The 17,700-nt window shown below is 52.7% G+C and overlaps 2 protein-coding genes and 1 pseudogene across 2 annotated transcripts in view; 1 reads left to right on the forward strand and 2 right to left on the reverse strand.

Moving 5' to 3' along the window:
• LOC135405019 (zinc finger protein 91-like) overlaps window positions 1-17,700 on the reverse strand; it is a 95,796-nt pseudogene that overhangs the window by 43,962 nt on the left and 34,134 nt on the right.
• Window positions 1-17,700, forward strand: part of LOC135405492 (zinc finger protein 239-like) — a 239,440-nt gene that overhangs the window by 33,602 nt on the left and 188,138 nt on the right. The window lies entirely within an intron of this gene.
• On the reverse strand, window positions 12,742-13,994 carry LOC135405486 (olfactory receptor 14J1-like). The gene has a single exon (XM_064640187.1). It carries the CDS (start codon window positions 13,716-13,718, stop codon window positions 12,801-12,803), a length of 918 nt encoding a protein of 305 aa, XP_064496257.1. The 5' UTR covers window positions 13,719-13,994; the 3' UTR covers window positions 12,742-12,800.

The following is a 17,700-nucleotide window of genomic DNA, read 5'->3' on the forward strand; positions in this document are numbered from 1 at the left end:
TTTCTGAATCTTCATATTTTGGCGTATTTTTGGCTGAATCCTAACTTTTTGCAGTTTGTGAGCGGGTTCATCTTGCTATTTCTAAGAGGTTTTTGCCTGAATCTCGATGGTTTGGATTTTTCTGGGCTGAATCTTGGTGTTTTGGAGGTTTTTATGGTCACAGGATGCCTGGTGAGTTCCAGAGATGGAGTTGGGCAGGAGGAACCCCCAAGCCAACGCGCTCAGCCCTTGTTTTCCCCCCATCAGGATTTGTCCTTCCCAAAGCTTGGGCGGATGGAGGAGGAGGCTGCGAGGAAGAGGAAGATGCCTTGGGCCCCCCAGGCAGGTGAGGAGGAAGTCAGTGTCCCTTTGGGCGGGTGTTGTGCTGGCTCTGTCAGCCGAGCATGGCCCCGGCTGCAGGACAACCCCGCTGGCGCCGCCGTCCTGCCGGGGCCGGAGTTGGGGGGATGTCCTTGGCCTTCCCTGTGGGCCGGAGGCAAATCCCCTGCCTGTCCTTCTTGCTTCCTGCCCCAGGCCCCGAGCTGAGGACGGAGAGCCCGGAGGACAAATCCCCCCGTGAGACCCTGGTGGGAGAGGCCGTTTTGAAGGGCTCCCCGGCGCAGGAAGGCAGCGGGGAGGAAAAGGGCCGGAGATCCCCCCGCAGGAGGGGCTCCAAAGCCATCCCAGGGTTTTCTGAGGAGGAAAGAGCCAGCCTGTGCCGGGAAGGCGGCTGGAGCTTGAGGGGGAGCTCTGAGCTGGTGGTCCCTGAGCAGCTTCCCAGCAGAGAGAAGCCCTTCAGATGCCTGGAATGTGGGAAGAGCTTCAGGAAGAGCACCAACCTACTCCGACACCAACACATTCACACTGGGGAACGACCCTACACGTGTGGGGAATGCAGGAAGAGCTTCAGGAGCAGCTCTCACCTGATGCAGCACAAGCAAATTCACACCGGAGAACGACCCTACCTGTGTGGGGAATGTGGGAAGAGCTTCAACCGGAGCTCCCACCTGATCCGGCACCAACGCATCCACACTAGGGAACAGCCCAGGAAAGGGGTGTGAGAGGGGGGCTGAGGGAAGGGGTGAGAGTGTGAGCGAGTGTGAAGTGGGGGTGCCTTGGTATCCCCATGCCTTGATCCCTGGAGAGCAGGGGAGGCTGGAGAGAGGGGGGAGCTGCAAGAGCCCTGAGAGCCTGGAGAGGGGGGAGTTCGGGCCCCCTGTGCCGAGCCGGCAGTCAGGGCTTTGCTGTTGGTGCCAAATTGCCCCTGGTCAGGCTGAACCCAGAGCCTGCCCATGTGTCAGGGGGCTGGATCTGCTCATTGCTCTCGTTGCCCTGGGGAAGTTTCTGGTGTCCCCTGGCCTGTGGGGCTGTTTGGTTGCCTTGGGCACAGCAGGCCCTTGTGTGGGTCCCCCCCATGGTGGGGGTTGGTGTTGCTGGGTCAGGCCCCACCGGCTCCATTGTCAGCCCGGTGCCAGCGGGGGGGACACAGCGGGTTTGGGGCCCCCCGGGAGTGCCGGGGGTGGGTGTGGAGCCCGGGAGCTGCCGAGTGTGGGGTGCAGAGCGGGGCGACGGCGGAGCTGGGGGACCCCCGGCAGCCTGGAGGGGGAAGCACAGAGAGGGAGGAGCCCTGGGAGCCTGAAATGGGGGGCATGGGGAAGGGGAAACCTGGACAGTGGGTACCCCTGAGATCCCTGGGACAACAAAGTGGAGAACCTGGAGAGCGGGAATATCGGGGAATGTGGCACCCTGAAAGCGAGACAGAGGAGAAGGGACCCTTGGGACCCCCAACACTGCCAGCATCCCAGACAGGGGAGACACTCTGTATCCCAGAGGGGAGACGCCAGAGAGGGGGAACTCCTGGGAGAGATGTTTTGGGCTAATCTTCATATTTTGGAATATTTTTTAGCTGAGTCTCAACTTTTTGCAGTTTGGGCGGGTAAAAGTCATCTTGCTATTTCTGAGGGGTTTTGCCTGAATCTCGATGGTTTGGGTTTTTCTGGGCTGAATCTTGGTGTTTGAGGTTTTTATGGACACAGGATGCCCAGTGAGTTCTAGAGATGGACTTGGGCAGGAGGAACCCCCAAGCCAACACGCTCAGCCCTTGTTTTCCCCCCATCAGGATTTGTCCTTCCCAAAGCTTGGGCGGATGGAGGAGGAGGCTGCGAGGAAGAGGAAGATGCCTTGGGCCCCCCAGGCAGGTGAGGAGGAAGTCAGTGTCCCTTTGGGCGGGTGTTGTGCTGGCTCTGTCAGCCCAGCATGGCCCCGGCTGCAGGACAACCCCGCTGGCGCCGCCGTCCTGCCGGGGCCGGAGTTGGGGGGATGTCCTTGGCCTTCCCTGTGGGCCGGAGGCAAATCCCCTGCCTGTCCTTCTTGCTTCCTGCCCCAGGCCCCGAGCTGAGGACGGAGAGCCCGGAGGACAAATTCCCCCGTGAGACCCTGGTGGGAGAGGCCGTTTTGAAGGGCTCCCCGGCGCAGGAAGGCAGCGGGGAGGAAAAGGGCCGGAGATCCCCGTGCAGGAGGGGCTCCAAAGCCATCCCAGGGTGCTCTGAGGAGGAAAGAGCCAGCCTGTGCCCGGAAGGCGGCCGGAGCTTTAGGAGGAGCTCTGAGCTGGTGGTCCCTGAGCAGCCTCCCAGCAGGGAGAAACCCTTCAGGTGCTTGGAATGTGGGAAGAGCTTCAGGCTGAGCACCAAGCTGATCACACACCAGCACATCCACACTGGGGAACGTCCCTACATGTGTAGGGAATGTGGGAAGAGCTTCAATGACAGCTCCAACCTGATCCGGCACAAGTACATCCACACCGGAGAACGGTCCTATTCGTGTGGGGAATGTGGGAAGAGCTTCACTCAGAGCTCCAGCCTCCGCAGACACCAGCGCATCCACACCAGGGATTGGCCCTAGAAGTGTGGGGATTGTGGGAAGAGCTTCATCAACAGCTCTACCTTGACCAAACACCAACGGACCCACCAGTAAGGGAAGCCCTACCAGTGCCCCAACTGTGGGAAGAGATTCGGCCGCTGCTTCCACCCCAAATGAACCCCCTGATGGCGAGGCAACCCCTGGAGTCCAGTGACTGTCAGTCCATCCCTTTCAACCACAAAGGGCCAGTCCCCTTTCCCAGGGGCAGCTTCTTCCAACAGAACCCTTCCTTGTGGTGTGTGTGCAGATTCCTGCCTTGGGTGGGGGCGCCCCCAAGGTCACTGCTGGAGGCTGAGAGCAGAGATCTCCCCACGAGCATTGGTCTGGGGGAGTTCCATCCATCTCTAATTGAGAATTATTGCTTTTGTGCCAGCTTCAGTAGAATTGCTTCAACAATTGCTTTAGTGTAGAGCTTCAAGGTGCTTTAGTGTAGAGCCCTGTCCTGTCTTATCCTGTACTCCTGGTGGTTTTAGTGTCTCTATTGTACAGTAAATAATTCTGCTGAAGATCTTCTGTCTGATCATTTGTATCTCTAAATAATTCATTTTTATCAATAGATCTGTTTTGCCATCATTAAAATCACGGAGGACCAAAGTGATTCTGTCACACTTCTGTAATTCCTCTAAAGTGGTGGCATAATCCAAGGCTGATTGGATCCAGCAGCCCCCAGTACCCCACAGTAAGTTGGGAGCTCATGGGGCCAACCCCATGGTGCTCAAAGACTCCCATGGGACCATCAGACTTGCCAGACCACCCTCCCTTTTCCACCCTTCTCCCCGTTCCTCCCACTTTCCCACTGTCCCCTCAATCCCCAGTTTCTACCGTGAACATTTTTTGGGCCCAACCCCCACTTTTTGCCCTCTCTCCTGTGGGCACTGAAGGAGAAAATGAGGCTGCACACACAGAGTTCCATTGCAGGACTTGTCCGCCCATCTTTCCGGCGTCCCCCTTTCATTGGGGTTCCTTTGGAAACAGCACCTGGGGTTATGGCCGGCAGGAGTTCCGGAACACACGCAGACAATCAATATGATCAGGTGATGTTCAATTTAAATGAGTTAACTTTTATACAGTTTAGTTTTTTCCGGGTACGTGCTTACAACAAGGTGGTTGGATAGCTCAGTCTGTGCACGTGTACCACGCCGTCGGTTCATTGGTTCTGGTGCTCTGTCCATGCAGCCTGACATCATAGGGCCACCCAAAGTCCCTCCTGTTGATCCGCCCTTAGGGACTTTCCGAGATCTTACAGGTGTTCCTTTATCTCCAGTTTTCCCAAAACTTTCAGCTATAAACACAGGATTTTCTCATACCTACGACTATAAACATATAGCTAACAAGTATAAACATTGCATAGTTTCACAGAGTTTGTAAATATAAACACAGAGCTTTCACACAGTTTGCAACCTCCAAAGTCGTGTCAAGCAGGGCCTAGTGCTTCTTAAAAACTATCAGACGTTCACATTGAAATGGTCAGTTACCATGGAAACCATCATACAGCCATGTTGCTGCGTTCAGTTACCATGGCAACCATCATACATTCCCATTGCTATGTTCAGTTACCATGGCAACTGTCATACAGACCTGTTGCAATGGTCAGTTACCATGGCAACCATCATACATCCCCGTTGCCATGGTCAGTTACCATGGCAACCATCATACATTCTCATTGCCATGGTCAGTTACTATGGCAACCATCATACATTCCGATTGCTATGTTCAGTTACCATGGCAACCATCCTACATTCCCATTGCTACAGTCAGTTACCATGGCAAACATCGTAAATTCTTATTGCTGCAGTCGGTTACCATGGCAGCAATCATACAGTCCCATTGCTAGTGTCAGTTACCATGGCAACCATCATTCATTCACGTTGCTACAATCAGTTACCATAGCAACCATCATACATTCCCATTGCTACTGTCAGTTACCATGGCAACCATCACACATTCCCATTGCTACGGTCAGTCACCACGCTGTCCTGGTTAGAGAGCAGGAGGGGCAGTTTAGCTCTTTGTGGGTGTGACCAAGTTATGTATCCTGTACCATCCATGCCATCCCTAGGGCTGTGCTTTCAGCAGGAAAAGCCAGGGCTCTGCTCCGGAACTGCTCCATCCTGCCCCGCTCTCTGCAGGGCAGGGACTGTCAGCATCACTCCTGCACTCCCCATCCCCGATGCTGCCCCGTCATGTTTGCCCTGGATTGGGACGATGGACCTTTGGTGCTGAAAGGGGAAACCACGATGGGCCGTGGTGCTGAAACAAAGCCCTGAGCAGGACAGGGCAGTTGGGGGGCAGCCTCAGCCCCCTCAGCCATTGGGTTGGGAGGAGAAGAGAGGAGCCAGCGCGGGACTGAGCCCAGGGAGCGGCTGCACAACATGGCCAGGACGACCCAGCTCTCGGGGCTTGGATTGTCCTTGGTTCTCCTTGTTGTCGGGCTGAGGGGTTGGACATGTTACCCTTGGGAGCTCCCCCACCTTGGGTGCCTTTGTTCGGGGGCACTGTGCGGACACGTCGCATGGGGAGCACCCGGCATTTTGTCTGTGTGCCTGGTGGTGACCCCCTTTTGAGGGTGAAACACCTTCTCTTTCTGGATACTTTTACTGGTGACATTGCTGTTCTGACTGTGTCTTATTCCATTGCTCTGTGTTTTTAGTGAATTGTTATCTCCACCCAGAGTCTCTCAGTTTTTGTCCCTCCCTCACCGGAAGGGCCGTGGGAAGGGGAGTGACTTATCTGAATTTTAATTTCCTGCTGGTGCTAAAACCAGCAAACCAGCCATGCACCAGCCTCAGGAAAGATGGAATGATGCAGTGGGTGCTGGGACATGCAGACATTGGGATACACATTCAGCAAAGGCCACCTGGTCACTCAACACTGGGGGATGTGCCAATCGGGCTGGCCCTGTCCAATCCAAGTTATTACATGCCGTAGAAAGGGATAAAGTTCCTGTAGTGCACATTACAAACATGCTGGGAAAACAGTCTGGGTTATTCCCGCTTCAGGCAAAGGGAAATGCACCCGTGGGATTCACGTTGCTCAAGGACACGGATGCCCTTGGTGGGTAAGGAGGGAAAGATGGGAAATCCAGTGTGTGCCTCGAAGGGATTGGATTTTGGGTGAGAATAGCCAAGGAATTCAGTGGTAGTACAGTGGTAACTCTCTAACACTGCATTCTCACTGCTGTGGCAACTCTTTGCCGTGTCAGGGGTATTACAGTGAAAATCACTGAGAGAAATGAACAGTGAGCTTGGAGGAGACCAGACAAGCACAGCGGTGATGGAACAAGAACTGGCTGCAACAGGCAACAATCCCACGGTAGACAGCATTTTTCCTGCCCTGAAAGAGTATTTTGGCAGATGGAGCCTAAAATCCTGGACTAAGTGAACTCAACAGACTTTCATAGACTAAGCAATGAGATCTGTGGGTTTATATCAAATGATAGGAAAGGTGATGGTGGAATGTATTGGAAAGTGTGGGATCTGACATGGTGTAAATGGTGCGGAATAAGGGGTGGACATCATCCTTGTCTTGGCTGTTCTTCCTAGGAGATTGGGTTAATCTTCCTATAGATTAACTACAGATTAATTCTGAGATAGAGTTAATTTTCTTCCTAACTAGAGAGTTAATTTTCTTCCTAGTAGCTGGTGCAGGGCTGTGGTTTGGATTCCATGGGAGAACAATGTTCATCACACACTGATGGTTTAGTTCTGCTTACCCTAATCAAGGACTTTCCAGCTTCCCGTGCTCTGCCAGGGGCACAAGAGGCTGGAAGGGAGCAGGGCCAGGACAGCCGACCTGGACATTCCAAAGGGATATTCCACAACACAGAACATCATTCCCAGTGTATACATGAAGAGGGGTTGTGCAGGAGGGGCAGATCACTGCTTGGGGTGTGGGGCATTGGGCAGTGTGTGTGAGCAATCATGCTGAGCATCACTTGTTCCTCTGGGGTTTTATTCCTCTCTCTCTTTCGTCTCCCTTGTCAATACAGTTATTATTACAGTTACTACACTTATTATTATTTTCATACTTTGCTTTGTTTCAGTTATTAAATTTTTCTTATCTCAACCCACAGGTTTTGTCTTTTCTTGATTCTCCTCCCCATGTCAGTGCAGGGGGAGGTCGGAGACTGAGTGAGCAGTTCTGTGGTACTTGGCTGCTCACTGGGGTTAAACCTCACAAAAAGGGAATGCACAGGAGTGGAGACCCTGCTGGGATGTGCTTTGTATTCACCAACTACCCAGCACCAGCTGGATAGAGAAGGACCACACCTTATGTCCCTGCAGGGCTGGGATTCACTCTCTGCCCCAAAGGCCCCCAATGTGTCTGAGGAGCCCTGGGTGGTGCCTGTCCCACAGCTGCTGGGAATGGGGACGGGGTCCCTGCACAGGCCCTGTGCTGTCCATGGCAGCTGCTGCACTTGTGCTGCAGAGCCCTGGCACCTCCCCTGGCACTACAGGCCCCTCTTTGGCTGTTCAATCCAGGCTCAGCTGCCCTGAGTTAGGTTCAGCAGTGAAGGCATGTCCAGGAGAAAACTGCCATTGTACTCTGAGGACATGTAGAAAATACCCTGAGAAAGAACAGGAGAGAGACCTCTCTCCCTGTGCCACCTGACTCCATTTGGTCACCTGAACACCTCTAGGGGCTGCCCTGGACAGAAGGAACAGTGACAGGTTCCCTTGTCCTACATGTGGGTCCCTTCTGCCACTGAAGTTGGCCAAAGCAATGTCCCAGCAGCCTCCAAGAAGATCCCACAGCTGCTGCCCTGTCCCTAGGAACTGCTCCATTAGAGCCTGCAGTTCCCAGCAGGAATCTCGGTCACCTCTGGCCCCTCAGAAGGAACCAGGGGTTTGTGTCCCAGCAGGTCACTCCTGGCTTTGGTTTTCTTTCATTCCCAGGGGAGCTGGGACAAGGAGTCACCTGCAGGTGCCTGTTTTGTGCCCACTGAAGTGAGGCAGGAGGAATCCCAGCCCATGGGGGTTGTGGAGGGAGCTGAGTGTCCTTCTGGCCCCAGGTCTGCAGAGCCACAAGGAGACACCTCATGCCCTGAAAACCTTGGAACATTCCCTACCTGAATCATAACCCAAATGGAACAGTTTGGATACAGTTCCCAAATACTGTAGAAACTCCAGTCATTCCTGACACCAGGATGGAAATTCAGCAGATCACTAAAGCCAGTCACCACAACCAGCAGGGCTGAGGGAGGCCCTGGCAGCTCCCCAGCACCTCCCTCTCAGTGGGACACCTCTGGCAGCCTCTCCCAGCTCAGGAACCCTCCAGTTTCCAACACTCCAAAGACCATTGCTGATGCCCAGGACAATTCTGATCCCCATCAACAAACACTCCTCCAGCTGTGACCCTTGCCTGGTGGGAAACACAAAGGGATTTGGGGGAGTGTTTCCCTGACAACAAGGAGAATTTTGGAGAGGGACCTTTCCACACCCAGCTCTTGATGTGTCCACACATCTCTGCCTGGCTGTGGGTGTGAATTGACTGTAGTGTGACTGTTGTTGTGAATCTATAATTCAGTCACTCTTAAAGTTGTGGCAAATGCAATTGAATCACTTGATAATTGTTCAATTGGTCAATGATTAAGTGCTACTAATCTCTTTTGCCTCCTTGTGTTTGGATCCAAATCCTTTGTGCTCTGACCCTCTTGCATCCCAAGGCTCTGTGTAAATCATTCTTTTTCATCAAAAAATATATATTTTTCTTAACTTCCACTTTAAAATCTTCCTCCTTAGCTAAACTACAAAACAACTCCAATTAGCTGTAGAAGTCTTGATGACTTGAAGACAATTAAAAGAAAGGGAAATAATTTGTTTTCCTGTGTTTTAATGGTCCCAAAGTGTGTTTGGAGTTGCATCAGCTGTCAGTCCAAGATGGGCCATGTCAGAACTGGTGAGGCTGGAGGTGAGGAGCAAGGTTGATCATACAGGGTCAGTGTGGATCTCCTGAGGAGACACTCAGCATGAAGATCACTTGGAGAACACCTTTATCACCTCTTCTCTGAACTTAAAAATATCCATAATTGAATTATTACAAAAAAAGTACAAACTTTGAAGACTTGTTTTGAAATTGCCTTGAAGACAATTAAAGGAAGACAAAGAGATCCTGAGGGATTTCTGGAATTTAATGAGCCCCACAGTGTGTTTGCAGCCCAGCCCATGATCCTGAGGTACTGAGAGAAGATTGAAGAAGCTGCTGAAGAAGTCAGAAGCCAAAGTCCAAGTGCCTTGAAGCATTGCTGGGCCCCACTGAGGGCAGGCACTGCCAAAGCCTCCCCAGGGACTCCTTGGAGCAGCTCCTTGGAGGCCAGGAGTGCAGGCAGACAAAGGCTCTGGGCAGGTCCCTGCAGTGCTGAGCAAAGCCTGCCTTGGTTTTGTGGAGCACAAAGGCCAAGGCCTGAGCCCCAGGCCCTGGCCCAGCAGATCCTGTCCCTCCCGGCTGGCTCAGGGCTGTTTGGGGGGCACTGGGATGGGAGGGGGAGGAACAACAAAGGCCCAAAACTGGGCAACCCCTGCCAGGCTCCTGAGGGAGGGGCGAGGCAGAAACCAAGGGCAGAACCTGCCAGGCAAGTTGGTTGTGGTGGCCTGAGTGGCAGAGGCAGCTGCCAGAGGCAAGGGGACAAAGGCCTGGGTGCCTTTGGGCCTTGCAGCCCTGCCAGAGCCCTTGGCCATCTCTCCTGCAGGCTGTCCTGCCCTGGCCCTGCTGCTGCTCTGGCCTTGCAGGCTGCACACACCCCTCCTGCTTTCCCACCCCCTCCCAGCAGCATTTCTAGACCCTCCCTGATGTCTCTGCACCAGCTCTGGCTGTTCCCTGGAACACAAAGCCATGGGCTGATCCTGACTCCCTCTGGGTGACCTCTTGCAGCACAAGGGTCCCCATTGAGTGACATTTCTCTTTCCTCACCTTCAGTCTGAACCTTCCATGTTACTCTTTGTGGAGATTTCATTCTATTTCCAATATGGAGAAAAGCTCCATCCTGTCAGATCTCCTCTAGACCCTCTCCAGCTCTTCGTCATTCCTCCAGAATGGGGAACCTCACAGACAGACCGACCAGTCCAGATGTGGTGACCCCAGGGCTGAGTCCAGGGGGTGAAAACTCCCTTGTCTGGGTGCCCACACTCCCCCCAAGGCAGCCCCATGTGCAGTTGGCCTTAAATCAAGGGGCCATTCTGATTCTTTGTAAAGTCACGGAATCAAGTGGCACCGTGACACTGCAGGGCCTCATGGAACCAAAGGAATGCAGGGACACTGTGGAATCTCATGGAACTAAGAGACCATTGTGACATGCGGGGTCTCTTTGAAACAAAAGGAACTCTGAGACATCTCAGAATCTCATGGAACCAATAGGTCACCTTGCCTCCCCAGAACTCCATGGAATCAAGTAGAGCCGCTGCCTCCCCCCCCGCCGCCGCACGGACCGGAGTCACCGGCTTTGCCCTTCTTGGACACCTCTGGAGTCAGCGTGTTCTTGGGCAGCACAACTGATCTCAGACCAGAGAGTTGCCCAGATTTTGCTTTGCCCCCTCTTTCCCCTGGTTTTCTTTTTTGTTCTTTGTCCATTTGGGGTACAAGGGAGAAGAGAGGCACATGTTGATCCCTGTTTTTATCTGTTTTCAAAAGGGAGTTGGGGAAAGGGGGGGAGAGGAGACAATTTCTCTCTCTGCTGATGCTTTGAACTGTCTGTTGATATTACTGTTTTTGCTGATATATTTTCTGTCAGTAAACTCTTATTGTTTTCAATTATACCTCCTCGTATTTTGTCTCCCTGTAGAGGTGGGGAATAAAAGGGGAGTGAATTCATTTTATTGGAGTTCCTGCCCCAAAATGTGTCTTTAAACCAGGACAGGTTGCTCAAGGGCTCCCTGAAATTTGACATCATCCACAAAGGACTTGAAAACACATTTTGTCCCAATGTACAGAGAGATAATAAGGATGTTCTGTAGTGGTGTTCAAGGGCTCATCACTGAGGGATTTCACCAGGAAGTTGCTGCCAAGAGGACTTTGTACCATGGATTTTATTTGACCCTCTTCATTCAGTCATCTTCCCAACCACCACATCTTCCACTTCTTCAGTCCAGCTCTCACCAGTCTGGCCATAAGGAGACCACAGGAGACCACATCAAGGGCCTTGATAAAGTCTGAGCACACAACATCCCCTTCTTTTCCCTCCCACAGGGTTTCTGCAATTCCTGCCTTGTCCTTCCAATGTCTGAGAATGACTGCAGGAGGACTTGCCCTATCCCCTTCCCAGCCTGAGCAGTCTGGAAGTCTCCCAACCCTCTTTGCTGCTGAAAAACCTCAATATGATTAACTGCTCAGAGAATTTTTTGTCTTTAACCTGCAAAGTATTTGTTTATTCAACATTGCAAGCAAGCCAGCTCACGCTGGACAAGCTTGCTCGACCTGAATGTGCAAAAGGAAGCCATTTTATACACTTTATATACATGGTTAAATCATTTAACATACATATTAATAAGTAGGCTAGTCTCTGAGTGGAGTCTTTCCAGGCATGCACAGTCTTCTACTCTGGGGATGTTCTTCTCAAGCCTTCATCCCTCTGGTGGTCACCACGGATATCTTCCTTGATTTGACCTCTTCAATTTTCTTTGTCAGGTGACCTGAATTCTTCAAGCTTGCAAAACCCTGGCTTTGGGCCTTCTATATCTTATTCAAATGTCTTCTTTACCTAATTTATTACCATGTGTGTACTACTCCTTTCTATAATAAGTCCTTTGGTCCAGTGAGCAGGACAGACCATGATATTAACCAGTGCTCCTAAAATGTTCTTCTAGCAACACAGGTATTGGGGTTTCTTAGCAGCCCAAAATATCTCAGTTAACTCGTTTAGGCCTGGCTCCCGTTTCAGTGGCTGTGCTGGTTTCCAGAGGCTTCTGGCTTCCCAGGCAAAGCCAAGGCAAGAGCAGGTGGGAAGGGGCTGTGCTGCTGCTGCTCCTGCCCGAGAGCCCCGGCTGGGCCGGGGACGGAGCCCACGGCGCTGCAGCTCTGCCTCCTCCAGAGCCGGGGGGCTTTGGAACCAGGAATGACGGGGGGGAAACAAAGGGGGCTGGGGGGCTGCACTGATGGTCACACTCGGGCCACCGTCAGCAGAGAGCTTCAGCCCCCCCAAATTAAAGCAGAGGGAAATGGTGCAAAATGTTTCATTTCAACTTTCCTTTACTCATTGATATAAAATGACCCAACTGAAAGGAGGACAAGCAGGGCCTGGATCCCTTCTCCTTTGGGAGAACCCCCACATCTGGTGCTTTGAGGGGCTGTAAAGGGCCATGAGGGGCTGTGAGGGGCCATGAGGGCCTGTGAAGGGCTGTGAGAGCTATGAGGGGCTGTGAGGGACCATGAGAGGATGTGAGGGGCCATGAGGGGCTGTTAACACAGCACACACACAGACCTTGGAGTTTTAAGGAACTCCTTTACACACCCACATATGATAAGAATGCAAACAGAATAGCTGAGCTCGTTTCTGGGCAGTAAATCACAGCCTAGAGAAAACAACACAAGGTCATCTTAGACTTTTCTCAGGCCTTTCACTTCTTGATTCTCATGCTGGCTGTCACGTCTGCACACAGGGACAGTCCCTGCTACTTCAAAGGTCCCAGATGAAGGATTTCAACGAAAAATTTTCTGCAAGAGAATTAGGTTTTTTGAAATGCATAAATTACAATTCCTCATCTAGGTAGTATCAGAGTCAAATTCAATAGTAGACAATGAATTAGAAAGGGTATAAAGAATAACATTTTTTTTGTAGAAAACAATATTACAAGAAGAAAGAGAACAAATCCCACAAATTATTGCCATAAGAAACTTGAGAAGGAAGGCTGGGCCATCCATTCTGAATGCTATTGAGCAGAAAAGAGAAACATTTTTGCTTCCGAAAAACATCAAGTCATCATTTTCCTCAGAGCGTCCCTGAGCTCCTGGTTCCTCAGGCTGTAGATGAGGGGGTTCAGTGCTGGAGGCACCACCGAGTAGAGAACTGACACCACCAGGTCCAGGGATGGGGAGGAGATGGAGGGGGGCTTCAGGTAGGCAAATATGGCAGTACTGAGGAACAGGGAGACCACAGCCAGGTGAGGGAGGCACGTGGAAAAGGCTTTGTGCCGTCCCTGCTGAGAGGGGATCCTCAGCACAGCCCTGAAGATCTGCACATAGGAGAAAACAATGAAAATGAAACAACAAACTGATGAACTGGCAGTAACCACAAGAAGGCCAATTTCCCTGAGGTAGCCTGAGTGTGAGCAGGAGAGCTTGAGGATGTGTGGGATTTCACAGAAGAACTGGCCCAGGGCATTGCCCTGGCACAGGGGCAGGGAAAATGTATTGGCTGTGTGCAGCAGAGCAGTGAGAAACCCAGTGGCCCAGGCAGCTGCTGCCATGTGGGCACAAGCTCTGCTGCCCAGGAGGGTCCCGTAGTGCAGGGGTTTGCAGATGGCAACGTAGCGGTCGTAGCACATGGTGGTGAGGAGATAAAACTCTGTTGCCATGAAAAAGAAAAGTAAAAAGAGCTGTGCAGCACATCCTGTGTAGGAGATGGTTGTGGTGTTATGGAGGGAATTGTGCATGGCTTTGGGGACAGTGGTGCAGATGCAGCCCAGGTCTGTGAGGGAGAGGTTGAGCAGGAAGAAGCCCATGGGGGTGTGCAGGTGGTGGTCACAGGCTACGGCGCTGAGGATGAGGCCGTTGGCCAGGAGGGCAGCCAGGGAGATGGCCAGGAAGAGCCAGAAGTGCAGGAGCTGCAGCTCCCGCCTGTCTGCGAATGCCAGGAGGAGGAACTGGGGCATGGAGCTGCTGTTGGACATTTGTTATTTCTTAGCATAGGGCCTGTTCAGGAAAGGAAAGGACAGGGAACAGTAAAGACAGACGTCTGTGAAAAAGTCACTCCATTGCTACAAGAAATCAATGTGTCAAATGTCACCAAATTCACTGCAAAGGAATCAGTTTTCCTCTGCTGCAGTGGGATATGTAAATTTTTGGTAGAGCTCTCATACACACAGGGAATGTCAGATGTAACAGACCTTGAATACAAAAGTTACATCTCTACACCCATGACTCAGAAGAGCTGGAGCTGCAGAGCAGAAGCTTAATCTGAGTTTCAAATAATTGTAACTGTGTTTTCTATTTTTACCATCACATCTGGAAGGAATCCTCATTTCTATGGCCCAGCACACACTGCCCAGCAGAGCTGCAGGGAAGGGCCCCCAGAGCTGCCTGAACGCCCCCTCCCCAGGCCTTGGGGGCACTTGCCCCCCACTCCCTGCCCAGGGCTCTGCTGCCTGGAGCTGTCCCTGCCAGCAGCTGCTTCCCTGGGCCCAGGGCTTGGCCCTGGCAGTGCTGCCAGAGCCCATCCCAGTCCTGGGGGCTCAGCTCTGCCCTGCAGAGCCCTCCCAGCAGCACAGGGCACTGCCCAGGGGCATCTCTGCCTGGGCAGGCTCTGATGGCAATGTCAGAGCAACCCTGAGGAGGCTGGAAAAGTGACACTGATGCATCTATTAGACAGTTTTGATGTCTGATAATCTCAGGTTCAATCCCCTCTAATCTAACAGAGTTCAAGTTTCATTGTCTCCTCCTGTGCTCAGAGATTATTTTCCCTGTCGCAGTCACCACCCAGACAACCCAGAGTATAACACTGAAAGAACTGGTTCATTTGCTTGAAGGTACCCCCTGTCTGTCTGTGCCTCTTGCAAATACCTTCTGGGAAATTTCCAGCTTTGATCTGGAGCTGTGACCAGCCCTCATCCCTGCAGCCCACTTTGGAGATCAGAAGGACTCTGCCCTGCTCTGCCCTCCCAGGAGTTGTTCCTTCCCCACAGCCCTTCTCCCCCAGCCCTGTGGCAGCTCCTTGGCCGGGCTGAGAGCTGACCCTGGCAGGCAGCAGAGTCCCTGCCCCAGCACACAGAGCCCTGGGGGCAGGACCCTGCTCTGCCCCACAGCCCTGGGCACCCCTGGCTGCACCCCCAACTTCCCACCCCACAGTCAGCCCTGCCACAGGGAACCTTCTGGCCCTGGGCCTCTGATGGGGCAGCAGCAAGTCCTGCTCTGCAGCAGCTTCTCCTGCTGCACCCCAGCAAATCCAGCAGAGCCATCCTGACAGCTCCTGCCACTGGGGGCATTTGGCAGCTGGCAGAGGCACTTGCAGGAACTCACCTGCACTGCTCTGCAGCCACAGCCTGACCGTGGCAAAGGGCTGGCAAGGTTCCTGCCCTGAGCAGCTCTGCCCTGTCCTCCCAGCCCAGGATCCCTTGAACCTCCTGCTCCCTTCTCCTCTCTGCCCTTGCTGCCTGCAGCTCCTGCCCTGCTCTGCCATATGGCCACTTCCCCTGCACTGCAGCAACTGGGAGAGTCCTGCTGAAAGATCCTAGAAGCTGTGGGATGTGCCAGCTTTAGGAGATGCCTCCAGGAAGGCAAGTTGCACTTTCCTACAGCCAGAGAATTCTTCCTTCAAATCGTGGGAAGGTTTCTCCTGTAGTGAGAGCTCAGTCACCTCCCAGCCCAGGCTGCCTCTCATCTCTCTGCCTTCTCTCCTGTGCCCTGGGTGCTGCAGGCAGTGCCCTCAGCCCTGCTGGGCTGTGCAGAGGAGCTGCTCATCAGCAGAGCTGTCTCTTTGAAGCTCTTCTTGCTTGCCAGGAGCTCCCTGTGTGCCAGGAGCCCGGCCCAGCCCAGCAACACAGCAACAGCTCCAGGTCTTTAATGACCCCCAGAGGGGGTTTGCGTTGTTTACGTGAAACTCAGTCCCTGAGAGTAAGTTCAAACAACTTTTCAAGAAGTCAAAATGAGTTTTAAATACTGAAGTTTCTTGTACTGTTACTGGGTCTCAATGAGGGACGCAACTGTGAAAGTGTCCCCAGATTCCAGTTGGAACAGAAAATTGCAGTGATGACAAGAATGGACAAGCAAGGCAAAGGTAGCTCTGATGCTGAGGAAACCTGGATGTATTTTATTAATCCAACAGGCCAAGCCCTGACCCCCAGCCCCTGGGAAGGCAGATCCTGTCCCTGCCTCATTCCTCAGGGCTCTTCCTGGGGTACTGGGATGTGGGATGTGCAATGCCAAGGGCAGGACCATGGGGTGGCACCTGCCAGGCTGCTGAGCAGGGACAAGGAGGCCATGAGGCCCCAGGGCTGCAAGGGGCACTCCCCTCCTCCTGGCATCAGGGGTACAGACAGCAGCCCTGGCCAAAGGCCTGCAGAAGGTGGCTCTGTCAGGGCCTTTCAGCTTCTCCCCATGCCTGTCTCCTCTCCAGCCCAGGCTGTCCTACGGTGTCCATGCCCTGCCCCTTTCCCTGCAGGCTGTCGTCATCCCCCGGCTGCCCCACCTGGCTGGCACCTTCCTGCACTGACATCTCTGCGTCCTCCCTGGCTCTTCCTGCACACACAAAGCCTTGGGCTCATCCAGACTCCTTCCGGGTGATGTGTTGCACCACAGCACTTCTCTGCTGTCCTCTGTCTGCACACCACTTAACCCACCACTCCTTTGCCCCTGTAGAGTGGTCGTGTGTTTGAGACTTCCAAACCCCTTCCTGGGACATCTCTGAGCACTCTCCGAGGTGTCTGCAAATGAAAACATGGTCTGAGATAGTCACAGGGATATGTTTTACCAAGGGCTGTAGTGGCAGAACATGGGGCAATGACTTTAAACTGAAATAGGGGAGCTTTCTATCAGATAAAATGAAGAAATACCAATGGGGCTGTCAAGAACTGCAACAGAAGAGGATGTCCTATCCCTGGATTTGTCCAAGGTCAGGAACTTTGAGCAGCCTGAATTAGTGAAGATGTCACTCTCCATGTCCAGGGACTTTGACCACCTGAGCTTTTATCTCCCTTCCAAGCCAAACCATTCTTGATTCTTTGAGTCCCAAACTCTTTCTCCAAAGAATTTCTGTTGCTAGGACATGAATTACCATGTTTTTGGAGAAGCCATTGTAAACCCAAAAGGTAAAAAGTCAATTCAAATAAAGTTCCAACATCTCTGTGTGAGAGTTTCATCAAATGTGTCAATGGTAGAGCCTCCAAGGATGACCTTGCCAGTTGAAGATGGGGGATTCTGTTTGGGGTGTGAGTCTTATTATGGGCAACTAGAAAGCACATTTGGGGACTGGGCAAGACTTGTGGTGGGATCTCTAGGGAAGAACCAAAGGAAGTGAAATGGTGGGGTCATGGTGGTTTGTAAAGGAACAAGTGTGAGAAAGAAGAGACAAAAGGGATGAAAAAGCTGGTCATGGTAAACAGGAGGATGCTCAAGACACTTCCCGGGCCATACCATGACACTGATCCCCACAGCCTGTCCTGTTTTCTTAAGAACTCCATTGCCAAGAAGTTTCTGTGGGGAGGGACCTCTCTACTCCTGGCACAGATTGTGGCCCAAGTTCCAGCCCCTGCAGCAGGAGCCACAAATAGTCAGGTCTTGTGTTCTCTGGGGGGCCAGACTCTGCCCAGACTGGGGTGTGTGTGTGTTGGAAGCACAAAAGAGTGAAGCAAATGCCAAGCTAAACACCCAATGTAACCTGACTTTGTCCCTAAGTGGGGGATGAGAATTGGACACAACATGTGCAGGGACAGGTGGAGGGGTTTGTCCCCCTGGCCCTGCCCAGAAGGGACACCTTTCAGGAAGGGTTGTGGCCTTGGCTGTGCTGAGGGTTGACCCGGGCAATGCAGCTTGGGATTGCAGTGGCACTGTCAGGGCTCTGCAGAGCTCCTGGCAGTTCATGCATTTGTCCCCAGCAATGCCAGAGAACTGCAGGGGTTGCAGTCAATCACTTGTGCTCTTTGGGACCCCGACTGGCTC

Source organism: Pseudopipra pipra, chromosome W, assembly GCF_036250125.1.
Source record: "Pseudopipra pipra isolate bDixPip1 chromosome W, bDixPip1.hap1, whole genome shotgun sequence".
Classification (NCBI taxonomy): domain Eukaryota; kingdom Metazoa; phylum Chordata; class Aves; order Passeriformes; family Pipridae; genus Pseudopipra; species Pseudopipra pipra.